The sequence below is a fragment of the Macaca nemestrina genome, chromosome 7, assembly GCF_043159975.1.
Source record: "Macaca nemestrina isolate mMacNem1 chromosome 7, mMacNem.hap1, whole genome shotgun sequence".
Taxonomy (NCBI): domain Eukaryota; kingdom Metazoa; phylum Chordata; class Mammalia; order Primates; family Cercopithecidae; genus Macaca; species Macaca nemestrina.
Genome location: NC_092131.1, coordinates 105,205,290 through 105,219,286, shown reverse-complemented (window position 1 = coordinate 105,219,286; position 13,997 = coordinate 105,205,290). Strand labels below are relative to the sequence as shown.

The window sequence follows — 13,997 nt, the reverse complement described above, 5'->3', positions numbered from 1 at the left end:
CCTTTGGTTATATTACTTGTTTCCCAACCTCTGGATGATCCCTGTTCTCAGCAGATAAACGAGATCCACAATTAATGTTAAAAGAATTATTTTTAGTGACATCATTGTCCTTGAAACTGTCCAGCCTTTAAAGTTCCCTTTTACTCAGAATATCGTGCAGCTGGTGGCTTCTATTCAGTGACCCTTTAGTTAGGACTAGTGCTGCTGATTGACTCTTTGATAACTTCAGTTGAGATGCTTTTGTTTCATCATAAAATGACTATATTTTCTGGAGATCAGAAGCTTTCTTCTCTTTTCTTAAGGAAAGAGATATGCCCCACAAAAACCTCAGTTTTTTGTTTGTTTGTTTTGGTTTGGTTTGGTTTTTTTTGAGATGGAGTCTCTCTCTATCGCCCAGGCTGGAGAAAAAACCTCAGTTTTAAGGATTAGGAATTTTCCGGACATTGGCTGCAAATGCCTGAAAAGAACAGGAAGATAATGCATGTGGGAAACAATCTAGGAAAACAGGAAAACATAGGTGATAAGGATGCCTGAGCCTCAGTGGAGTGTGAAAGTCCTGCCTAAAAACATTCAATCAGTGCAAAATAATTCAGCCTAGTTTTGGTCAAGTATTCCAGCTCTGCACCTCCTTCTAAAATGAAGGATCTAGGCAAGGTTATCACATTTCTGGTGTGCATTTGTTGAGAGAGTTACTGGGATGCAAGCATTTCAAAGCTAAAAATGCAACATTCCTAGACAAACTGGATATCTGAGCATCCTAGATCTGGCATATTTAGTGCATATAAACTTTATCTTAAACTAGCTATTTAAACTAAAGCTTTTTAAAATAAGGAGGACAAGTCAGATCAAATGTCTTTATTTGTGAAAAACAAAATGAAGTGGATAATTTTTTCCTTTAACTTTGCAGTTTTTAGTGGAGGGAAAAATAACATCGTGCTTTGATATTTGCAGATTATTGGTTCCAGGACACCTTCCCCACACCCACTACCATGGATACCAAAATTCGTGGATGTTCAAGTCTCTTATATAAAATGGCTTAGTACAGTTGGCCCTCCATATTCATGGATACGGAGGGCCAACTGTAGCAATAATCACCATTTTATGATTCTTATAAAGAAAGCAGAACTTCAAACTATTTGAGAGAGGACCCCTTTTCAGATTAGAGACACTGAATTTATTGCCAGTCAGTCATAGCTGTCCATCTGCTAATTCTCCCCCCATAGAAGGAGCAGCTGTCATTTCAGAAATGCTGCAGTAGATAAGAAGATGGAGTGCATTTTATCTTCAAATGCTTGAAACAAATCCCTGGGAAGAGCAGCAACAGTTCCTCTGACTACACGAATCTCTGATATTATTAACACAAAATGCCAAATGGATTCAGAGATTGGAAGCAAATGGATTTACTTTAAAAGGAAAAGCAGTCGAGGTGCTGTACATATTATAATAACCTGCAATTGCATACATATAGGGACTGCCAAAACCCTAGGCACACACAGAGATACTCTCCAAATCATAACCACCATAGAGTCCTGAAGACAAATAAAATCACATGGGTTTCCCAAATCCACACAATCTATTTACACAAATGGAATGATTCACTGCCTCTACCTCTCCAAAATAGACAACAAACAAACCAAATTTTCCCCAAAATAACAGCTTTCTTCGGTATGTCTTACATTGGCCCAATTTCTCTCCAAATCTCTATATTTAGATAATCTTAGATGTGGTCCTCCTTTGTGCGCTGTTTAACAATCCAAATTTCAATCAGCAATTTCTACTGATTATTTCTTTTCAGTTTTTCTTAAATTCTTTTCTCTTCAGCCTCCTGCCCCTACCCTTAGATGTGTCCAAGTAAACTGTTACTTAAAACTGATCACAGCGTCTTGCCTGGAGTTCCTAGTCAAGACACTTTTCCCTTCCATTCACCCTGCATATAGCTATCTGATCATTCTTTATAAGAAAAAAAAATTAGGATGAGGTAAGGAACCAGTGAATGTAGTCAAAGTTGTGCTATGCATCCTAGAGCATTTTAGATGTAGATGAAGATGTAGACGTAGATACAGATGTAGATATAGTAATGGACACAGACATAGGTAGAGATAGAAGTATATGGTATTTCTCTATAGGGATATCTAAAATAGATATTTCATTCGATCCTCAAAATAAACCTAGGGGGATGTTTGACTTATTTATTTCACACATGAGAATGCTGACTGTCAAAGAGGTCTCAAATCCTATATCTGGTAGCAGCTTGGAGTTGGAACTAGGTTTTCTTATTCAAATTTGGGTTTCTGGCTTCAGCACAAAACTTTATTTTTTTGTTCTTGGAAATTGTGATCTAAAATAGTATTTCTGCAAGGTGGTAATACATGAGTCTTCTCCATGTAGATATTGCCCCTGAACTTGGTTTCCATGGAGCATAGGGAAAGAAGACGTAGAGAGAGTTCATACAGAATTGCTGTCTGCTGGACACATGTAATGCTTGCATTTTCATTTATACAAGCAGAAATGCTTTTAAAGGGCCTCAACTAATTTCATCATAGTCAGTGTTACAAAGGAAAAAACAAGTCCCCAGTGTTGATGAGAATCCAGGTCAAGGCAAAGAGAAATCACAGAGAATCCTGGGGCTCTGGGATGTTGTGCCTGCAAGTACCTTGATTTGAGAAAAGAAATTCATTTAAACACAGCAAATGTGCTCGAGAGCAAGTCTGGGCTGCCTGTTCCTTTCTGTTGCTATCGGCATTGAAAATCTGCTTCATATTTTACCTTCATCCTTGGTCATCAGGCAGAACTGATAAACCCTATTTCTAGATGTTATTGCTATTAAAAAGAGAAAGGGAGAAAAAAAGCAGGCAAAGAACAAAAAAAGCCAGAGAGGAACATGCACAAGACCTGCCATTTATCAAGTCAAAATATTTTAATGGAGAAATCAGGATAAGTGATTAATCTAAAGATTTTCAGTTTCCAGTAAGTTGTAAGAGGGTCTGACAGCCAGCAGGAAGCTAATATTTAAAGATAATTTCAGGAACATGGAAATGAATAAGTGGTAAAAGGAGAAGACTGAAGACTGAACCTTCTTTATACCTCCAATGTTTATTGAAAACCGTGTGTTTGAAACAAAACAAAACAGAAATCATATCTGAATATGCATATGAATGCTGGTAAATTTATTCTTTCCAAATTATTTACCCAATATCAACTCTGACAGAGTTACTATATTAGAGTTTTGATGGTGACCAAGAGACTATCACTGTCCTTGCCCCCAGGAAGCTCCTAGTCTTATTGGGAAGTCAAGAGACATAAAAATAAAAATCCATCCAAAATGGTTTCATAAGGACTCTGATCAAAGCGGCCTCAGGATGTTATTGCAGCAAATAGGAGATGGATGCAATGGTCTGGAAAATAGAAAATTCCCCTGCAGATTGATCCCCTAAATGTTGAAGAGGTAAGGGTGCATGAGGATGGAGGAGCCCCAGCAAAAACCTATGTATGACAAGATAGAATGGACGATGTATTGTGTATTGGTTTCTTAGGGCTGTTGCTGCACATTACCACAAACTGGGTAGCTTAAAACAACAGAAATTTATCTCACATTTCTGGAGGCCATAAGTCGAGTGTGAACTGTTAGTAATTCCATTGAGCTTGGGTGCAGAAGGACAATGGTGGAGGGCTTGGGAGGATCTGGGGGTGCTGGAGGTTTTGGAGATGCTGCACTGATCCTCCCAATCTGTGGCACTTAACTCATTGACACTATTGAGTAAATAATACTTTAGCAGGACTACTGGGAACATGTCCTGTGCAGGGGCTGCCCTTGGTAATCTCTGGTGGTTGTGGGTTTTTAGGATCACTCTACCTGACAACTCAGCATCTCAGTTTCCTCACTGTGAATGGCGGTCAATCCTCTCACTACCAGCTGGGTCACTTTTGTAAAGTAACTTGGCACTTTTGAATACGAACATCATCATTCCCCAAATGAGGGAATGTATGATTTTGAGCTCATTCTTGCTCTAACATACCATGATGATATATTTGAAAAAGGCACTCTGATTCTCTTGGTAAATGTCAAGCAGTGCAATAAAAGAGAGAGAATAAGAGTTAGAAGCAAATAAACCTGGGGGGGGGGGAACCTAGCTCTTTCTTATGACCTAGATCTCCAGCCATTTATTTAATCATACTTAAGCCTCAGTCTCTTCATTGGGGTGCTCTAATGTCTACCTTGCAGAGTTATTGAGCCAGCTGGAAATATCATATGTAATACACCCAGTATGATAGATTGAATACAACTTAATTATCTGTAGAACTGAAGAATCCATAGCCTAGAGAAATTTATTAAATTTATTCCCCATGGATGTATATAATAGAGAACTACATTTTCCAACTTTGTCTTAAAACTCTGATAATCCAACAGCAAGTCAAATATGGTTTCTAGTTCATTTGGGGGCTGTGAATAATTATGATACTTTGGAGCTTAAAGGACAGATCTACAGCTTTCTGGACATCTGAAATTGATGCCAATTGGGCAGAAATCAGAGGAAAGTTTTGAACTCATTAGTTTAATTGTTTATCTTGTGGAGCTTTATTTTCTCAAGTTATTTTCTTCTGAATGTGTATTTATTTGCTTATTGTTTGTTCCTGTAGCCACAGATGCTCACTGAGTGGGGAAGATTTGAACAGACAATGGCTTTCTCCCAGTGCTCATCTGCAGCCAACCATTTACCATGCAAAAGGCCTCCTCTACCACCTGAGCAGCATTGGCCGAAGTCCCGTGGTGAGTCACTTCCTTCTGCCTCTACCTTCCTGGCCGCTTCCTTCTACCTTCCAGGGAGCAGATTATATTCTGTCAAGGCACTAATAGACAATGACCAAAAACCTATGTATGACAAGATAGAATGGGGGATGCATTGTGTATTGGCTGACTGGGCCGCTGTACCAAACTGCCACAACTGGGTAGCTTTGTGTAATGCAACAGAAACTTATTTCACATTTCTGGAGGCATAAGTCTGGAATTAGGGTGTTGGGAGGATCATGCTCACTCTGATGGCTCTAAGGAGGGCTCCTTCTTTGTCTGTTCCAGCTTCTGGTGGTTGCTAGCAATCTTTAGCATTCCTGGGCTTGTGGCAGTATAACTCTAATCTTTGCCTCTGTCTTCACAAGGCCATCTTCCCTCTGTGTCCAAGTTGTCCTCTTCTAATAAGGACATCAGTCATTGTATTAGGGCTTATTCTAATTAAGTATGGCCTCATCATAGTTTTATTATATCTGCAAAGACCCTGTTTCCGAACAAGGTCACATTCACAAGTACCAGGGATTAGAGCTTGAATACATCTTTTGAGGGGACACAATTCACCCCACAACAAAGGCATCCCCCCAGTGTAGTAGTCATTGTTAAAAATTGGGCAAAAAATTATATTTCATTCCATATCCTGAGTCTTCATTTTTCTGGTATTTCAGTTATTGCATAAGAAAGAAAATGTATATACCTATTCAATAGTGTTTGGAACAAAATCCTCTAGGTGTTTATGTTCAACTAACACTTACTATATTCCAAATATTATTCTGGCGCTGTCCCAGGGATTTTTATATCTAGGCTGTTTTCCCAAGCCTCTAGTACTATACAATTGATTAAAAAAACACTGTTTGAAATCAGAGGACTTGGCTCAAGATAATAAAGAGAAAATGACAGCCAAGTAACCATATGAAAATGCTCATTTATTAACTACAAACTGTGAACTTACCTGTCTACAAACTTGTAGAGGGACATATGTCCAAATTTAGAGTCCTTACCTAACCTAACGAACTTAAAATAGAGTGAAGAAGCTCACATACTGGCCACATCAATTAATCATCTCTACCTTTAGCCACTTTTTGAACATCTACTATGTGACAAAAAGGTGGCACATTCAATGAATATTTAATTTTAAAATGGATGAATATATAATGTAGAATCGTATTTAAATCTCAAAGGAGATGAACAAATAAACTGATTTCAATGAGATCACCCAGAGGTGTATGGCAGAGTGGGGATTCAGTTCTGATATGTTTTTCTACCCTGCAACATAGCCTCTCTTCATTCCTTACTGTTGAAAGCGTGTGTTGGGGAGCCCCATGACTATCTGCAGGCTCAGTGATGCCCTGGAAGGACTCACAGGGCTCAGAATAGCAGTTATATTCATAATTACCGTTTATTACCTTCAGAGGACACAGATTAAAATCAGAAAAGGTAAAAGGCATTCATGGCAGAGTCCACGAGAGACAAGGTACAAACTTCCAGGTATCCTTGCCCAGTAGAGATATATGGACAGTGCTTGACTCTCCAGCAACAATATGGGTTGCCAACCAGGAAATGTCACCTAGCTCTGGTGTCCAGGGTTTTTGTTGGGGGGTCAGTTATGTAGCCATCAAATATCCTACACGGCTGATCTTACTCAGTCTCTCATCTCTCTAGAGGTCAAGTTGATATCTCATGGTCCTAGGGCCCTAACACAAGTCACATTTTTAGCATCAACCATCTGGCATGGCCCAAGTCCCAAGGTAAAGAAAGATCTGTTATCCAGCAGAATATTCCAAGAGTGTGAAGTGTATTTTCCGAGAGTCATTCAAGGGACAGATCTTATTTCAGAGTGTGCAGGATTTGAACCATCTAGGCTTGCTGAGTCAATCGTCAATGTTTTTTTGCTTAGAGAGCAAAGTGATTTCTTTTCCCTTAAGAATCCTCATTCTGGAAGTCCTAGCCAGAGCAATCAGGCACGAGAAAGAAATAAAGGGCATCCAAATTGGAAAAGAGGAAATCAAATTATTTCTGTTTGCTAATGATATGATCGTATACCTAGGAAACCCTAAAGACTCCCTCAAAAGACTCTTACATTTGATAACTGAATTCAATAAAGTCTCAGGTTACAAAATCAATGTACACAAATCAGTAGCGCTGTTGTATGCCAATAACAACTGACTGAGAATAAAATCAAGAACTCAGTTTTATTAACAATAGCTACAAAAAATAAAATACCTAGGAATATATTTAACAAAGGAGGTAAAAGATCACTACAACAAGAACCACAAAACACTGATGAAAGAGATCAGAGATGACACAGAGAAATGGAAAAATATCCCATGCTCATGGATAGGAAGAATCAATATTTTGAAAATCATCATATTGTCCAAAGCGATCTACAAATTTAATGCAATTCCTATCAAAATACTAACATCATTTTTCATAGAATTAGAAAAAACAATCCTAAAATTCATATGGAACCAAAAAATAGCTGAAGCAATCCTTAGCAAAAAGAATAATCTGGAGGCATCACATGACTGGATTTCAAGTTATACTACCAGTCTATAGTTACCAAATCACCATGGCACTGGTATAAAAGTAGGCACATAGACCAATGGAACAGAATAGAGAACCCAGAAATAAAGCCAATCACTTACAATCAGCTGATCTTCGACCAAGTAGAAAAAAATATGTGTTCAGTAAATGATACTGGGAAAATTGGATAGCCACATGTAGAAGAATGAAGTTGGATCCCTATCTCTCACCATACACAAAAATTAACTCAGATGAATTAAAGACTTAAATCTAAGATCTGAGTCTGTAAAAATTCTCGCAGAAAACCTAAGAAAAACTCCACTGGATATAGGCATAGGAAAATAATTTATGACAAAGACTCCAAAAGCAAATGCAACAGAAAGAAACATAAATAAATGGGACCTAATTAAACTAAGTACCTTTTGCATGACAAAAGAAATAACAGAGTAAATAGACAACCTACAGAATGGAAGAAAATATTTGCAAACTATACATCTGACAAAAGACTAATATCCAAAATCTACAAGGAACTCAAACAAATCAGCAAAACAAAAAAGAAATAATGTTATTAAAATGTGGGCAAATGACATGAACAGATATTTCTCAAAAGAAGATATATGAGTGACCAAGAAACATGAAAAAATGCTCAACATCACTAATTATTAGGCATATGTAAATTAAAACTGCAGTGAGATGCTACCTTACCCCAGTAAGAATGGCCATTTTTAAAAGGTCAAAAAACAACAGATGTAGGGATGGATGCAGTGAAAAAGGAATGCTTATACACTACCAATGGGAATGTAAATTAGTACAACCTCTGTGAAAAACAGTATGGTGATTTTTCAAAGAACTAAAAGGAGATCTACCATTTGATCCAGCAATCCCACTACTGGGATTCTGTTCAAAGGAATAAAAAAGTTATTATATTAAAAAGATACCTACACATGTATGTTTATTACAGCATAATTCATAATTGTACAAAGATATGAAATCAACCTAAGTCCCCATCAACTGATAAGTGGATAAAGAAAATATGGTGTATGCCGGGTGCGGTGGCTCACGCCTGTAATCCCAGCACTTTGGGAGGCTGAGGTGGGTGGATCACAAGGTCAAGAGATTGAGACCATCCTGGCTAACAAGGTGAAACCCTGTCTCTACTAAAAATACAAAAAATTAGCTGGGCGTGGTGGTGGGCACCTGTAGTCCCAGCTACTCTGGAGGCTGAGGCAGGAGAATGGTGTGAACCTGGCAGGTGGGGCTTTCTGTGAGCCGAGATCATGCCATTGCACTCCAGCCTGGGCAACAGAGCAAGAATCGATCTCAAAAAAAAGAAAAAAAAAAGAAAAAGAAAATGTGTCATATATAAATATGCACATACACATATGTGTGTGTCTGTGTATAAATATATACATGTAAAAACACACACACATATATACATATACCATGGAATACTACTCAACTGTAAAAAAGAATGAATTAATATCTTTTGCAGCAACTTGAATGAAACTGGAGGCCATTATCCTACGTGAAGTAAACCAGGAATGAAATACCACAGGTTCTCATTAAGTGGGATAAGCAATGGGGATGCAAAGGCATACAGACTGGTATCATGGACAGTGGAGAAAGAGAAGGGGTTTGGTAGGAGAGGAGTGAAATGAAAAATTGCCTTTTGGGTACAATGTACACTATTCAGGTGATAGGTACACTTAAAGGGGACTTCACCACTATAGAATACATCCATGTAACCAAAAACTACTAAAGCTATTGAAATTACAAAGCTGCGGGGGGTGCGAGCAAGATGGTCGTATAGGAACAGCTCCAGCCTCCAGCTCCCAGCATGAGCGACACAGAAGACCGATGATTTCTGCATTTTCAACTGAGGTACTGGGTTCATCTCACTGGGGAGTGTCAGACAATTGGTGCTGGTCAGCTGGTGCAGCCTGACCAGCTAGAGCTGAAGCAAGGTGAGGCATTGCCTCACCTGGGAAGCACAAGGGGGAAGGGAATCCCTTTAGAAACTGAGACACACGACACCTGGAAAATCAGGTAACTCCCACCCTAATACTGCACTTTACCAAGGGTCTTAGCAAACGGCACACCAGGAGATTATATCCCACATCTGGCTGGGAAGGTCCCACGCCCACGGAGCCTCCCTCATTGCTAGCACAGCAGTCTGAGATCTAACTGCAAGGCAGCAGTGAGGCTGGGGGAGGGGCACCCACCATTGCTGAGACTTAAGTAGGTAAACAAAGCTTCCAGGAAACTCGAACTGGGTGGAGCCCACTGCAGCTTGTGGAGGCCTGCCTGTCTTTGTAGACTCCACCTCTGGGGACAGGGCATAGCAAAAAAAAAAAAAAAAAAAAAAAAAGCAGCAGAAACCTCTGCAGATGTTAATGACCCTGCTGACAGCTTTGAAGAGAGCAGTGGATCTCCCAGCACGGAGGTTGAAATCTGAGAACGGACAGTCTGCCTGCTCAAGTGGGTCCCTGACCCCTGAGTAGCCTAACTGGGAGACATCCCCCACTAGGTGCAGACCAACACCTCACACCTCACATGGCAGGCTACACCCCTGAGACGAAGCTTCCAGAGCAAGAATCAGACGCCAGCACTCGCTGTACAGCAATATTCTATCTTCTGCAGCCTCCATTGCTGATACCCAGGCAAACAGGGTCTGGAATGGACCTCAAGCAATCTCCAACAGACCTACAGTTGAGGGTCCTGACTGTTAGAAGGAAAACTAACAAACAGAAAGGACACCCACACCAAAACCCCATCAGTATGTCACCAGCATCAAAGACCAAAGGTAGATAAAACCACAAAGATGGGGAAAAAGCAGGGCAGAAAAGCTGGAAATTCAAAAAATTCAAAAAATCAGAGCGCATCTCCCCCTCCAAAGAAACACAGCTCATCGCCAGCAACGGATCAAAGCTGGACAGAGAACGACTTTGACGAGTTGAGAGAAGAAGGCTTCAGTCGATCAAATTTCTCAGAGCTAAAGGAGGAACTACATACCCAGTGCAAAGAAACTAAAAATCTTGAAAAAAGAATGGAAGAATGGATAACTAGAATAATCAATGCAGAGAAGGCCATAAACAAACTGACAGAGATAAAAACCATGACACGAGAAATACGTGACAAATGCACAAGCTTCAGTAATCAACTCAATCAACTGGAAGAAAGAGTATCAATGATTGAAGATCGAATGAATGAAATGAAGTGAGAAGAGAAGTCTAGAGAAAAAAAAAGAAATGAACAAAGCCTCCAAGAAATATGGGATTATGTGAAAAGACCAAATCTACGTCTGACTGGTGTGCCTGAAAGTGAGGAGAAAAATGAAACCAAGTTGGAAAACATGCTTCCGGATATCATCCAGGAGAACTTTCCCAACCTAGTAAGGAAGGCCAACATTCAAATTCAGGAAATACAAATAATGCCACAAAGATATTCCTTGAGAAGAGCAACTCTAAGGCACATAATTGTCAGATTAACTGAAGTTGAAACGAAGGAAAAAATCTTAAGGGCAGCCGGAGAGAAAGGTTGGGTTACACACAAAGGGAAGCCCATCAGACTAACAGCAGATCTCTCGGCAGAAACTCTCCAAGCCAGAAGAGAGTGGGGGCCAATATTCAACACTCTTAAAGAAAAGAATTTTCAACCCAGAATTTCATATCCAGCCAAACTAAGCTTCATAAGTGAAGGAGAAATAAAATCCTTTACAGACAAGCAGATACTTAGAGATTTTGTCACCACCAGGCCTGCCCTACAAGAGATCCTGAAGGAAACACTAAACATGGAAAGGAACAACCAATACCAGCCTTTGCAAAAACATGTCAAAATGTAAAGACCGTCAGTGCTAGGAAGAAACTGCATCAACTAACAAGCAAAATAACCAGCTAATATCACAATGACAGGATCAAGTTCACACATAACAATATTAACCTTAAATGTAAATGGTCCAATTAAAAGACACAGACTGGCAAATTGGATAAAGAGTCAAGACCCATCAGTTTGCTGTATTCAGGAGACCCATCTCACATGCAGAGATACATAGGCTCAAAATAAAGGGATGGAGGAAGATCTACCAAGCAAATGGAGAACAAAAAAAAAGCAGGGGTTGCAATCCTAGTCTTTGATAAAATAGACTTTAAACCATGAAAGATCAAAAGAGACAAAGAAGGCCACTACATAATGGTAAAGGCATCAATTCAACAGGAAGAGCTAACTATCCTAAATATATATGCACCCAATAGAGGAGCACCCAGATTCATAAAGCAAGTCCTTAGAGACTTTACAAAGAGACTTAGACTCCCATAAAATAATAATGGGAGATTTCAACACCTCACTGTCAACATTAGACAGATCAACGAGACAGAAAGTTAACAAGGATATCCAGGAATTGAACTCAACTCTGCACCAAGTGGACCTAATAGACATCTACAGAACTCTCCACCCCAAATCAACAGAATATACATTCTTCTCAGCACCACATTGCGCTTATTCAAAAATTGACCACATAGTTGGAAGTAAAGCACTCCTCAGCAAATGTAAAAGAACAGAAATTATAACAAACTGTCTCTCAGACCACAGTGCAATCAAACTAGAACTCAGGACTAAGAAACTCAATCAAAAATGCTCAACTACATGGAAACTGAATAACCTGCTCCTGAATGACTACTGGGTACATAACGAAGTGAAGGCAGAAATAAAGATGTTCTTTGAAACCAGTGAGAACAAAGATACAACATACCAGAATCTCTGGGACACAATTAAAGCAGTGTGTGGAGGGATATTTACAGCACTAAATGCCCACAAGAGAAAGCAGGAAAGATCTAAAATTGACACCCTAACATCACAATTAAAAAAACTAGAGAAGCAAGAGCAAACACATTCAAAAGCTAGCAGAAGGTGAGAAATAACTAACATCAGAGCAGAACTGAAGAACATAGAGACACTAAAAAACCCTTCAAAAAATCAATGAGTCCAGGAGCTGGTTTTTTGAAAAGATCAACAAAATTGATAGACCTCTAGCAAAACTAATAAAGAAGAAAAGAGAGAAGAATCAAATAGATGCAATAAAAAATGATAAAGGGGATATCACCACCAACCCCACAGAAATACAAACTACCATCAGAGAATACTGTAAACACCTCTACGCAAATAAACTAGAAAACCTAGAAGAAATGCATAATATCCTGGACACTTACACTCTCCCAAGACTAAACCAGGAAGAAGTTGAATCCCTGAATAGATCAATAGCAGGCTCTGAAATTGAGGCAATAATTAATAGCCTACCAACCAAAAAAAGTCTGGGACCAGAGGGATTCACAGCTGAATACTACTGGAGGTACAAGGAGGAGCTGGTACCATTCCTTCTGAAATTATTCCAATCAATAGAAAAAGGCCAACATCATCTTGATACCAAAGCCTGGCAGAGACACAGCAAAAAAACAGAATTTTAGACCAATATCACTGATGAACATCGATGCAAAAATCCTCAATAAAATACTGCAAACTGAATCCAGCAGCACATCAAAAAGCTTATCCACCATGATCAAGTGGGCTTCATCCCTGGGATGCAAGACTGATTCAACATACGAAAATCAATAACTGTAATCCAGCATATAAACAGAACCAAAGACAAAAACCACATGATTATCTCAATAGATGCAGAAAAGGCCTTTCACAAAATTCAACAGCCCTTCATGCTAAAAACTTTCAATAAATTCGGTATTGATGGAACATATCTCAAAATAATAAGAGCTCTTTATGACAAACCCACAACCAATATCATACTGAATGGGCAAAAACTGGAAAAATTCCCTTTGAAAACTGGCACAAGACAGGGATGCCCTCTCTCACCACTCCTAGTCAACATAGTGTTGGAAGTTCTGGCTAGGCAATCAGGCAAGAGAAAGAAATCAAGGGTACTCAGTTAGGAAAAGAAGAAGTCAAATTGTCCCTGTTTGCAGATGACATGATTGTATATTTAGAAAACCCCATCATCTCAGCCCAAAATCTCCTTAAGCTGATAAGCAACTTCAGCAAAGTCTCAGGATACAAAATCAATGTGCAAAAATCACAAGCATTCTTATACACCAGTTACAAACAAACAGAGAGTCAAATCATGAATCATGAATGAACTTCCATTCACAATTGCTTCAAAGAGAATAAAATACCTAGGAATCCAACTCACAAGGGATATAAAGGACCTCTTCAAGGAGAACTACAAACTACTGCTCAGTGAAATAAAAGAGCACACAAACAAATGGAAGAACATTCCATGCTCATGGATAGGAAGAATCAATATCGTGAAAATGGCCATACTGCCCAAGGTAATCTATAGAGTCAATGCCATCCCCATTAAGCTACCAATGACTTTCTTCACAGAATTGGAAAAAACTGCTTTAAAGTTCATATGGAACCAAAAACGACCCCGCATTGCTAAGACAATCCTCAGTCAAAAGAACAAAACTGTAGGCATCACGCTACCTGACTTCAAACTGTACTACAAGGCTACAGTAACCAAAACAGCATGGTACTGGTACCAAAACAGAGATATAGATCGATGGAACAGAACAGAGCCCTCAGAAACAATACCACACATCTACATCCATCTGATCTTTGACAAACCTGAGAAAAACAAGAAATGGGAAAAGGATTCCCTATTTAATAAATGGTGCTGGGAAAATTG

At 39.2% G+C, this 13,997-nt stretch overlaps 1 protein-coding gene across 8 annotated transcripts in view; it reads left to right on the top strand.

Annotated features, from left to right (window-relative positions):
• Positions 1 to 13,997, top strand: part of LOC105488361 (AGBL carboxypeptidase 1) — a 958,121-nt gene that overhangs the window by 467,846 nt on the left and 476,278 nt on the right. For all 8 annotated transcript variants that reach the window (XM_071100734.1, XM_071100736.1, XM_071100739.1 and 5 more), the window contains one exon: positions 4,639 to 4,768. In XM_071100734.1, the coding sequence (XP_070956835.1) occupies positions 4,639 to 4,768 (130 nt within the window). The remainder of the gene's footprint in view (positions 1 to 4,638; positions 4,769 to 13,997) is intronic.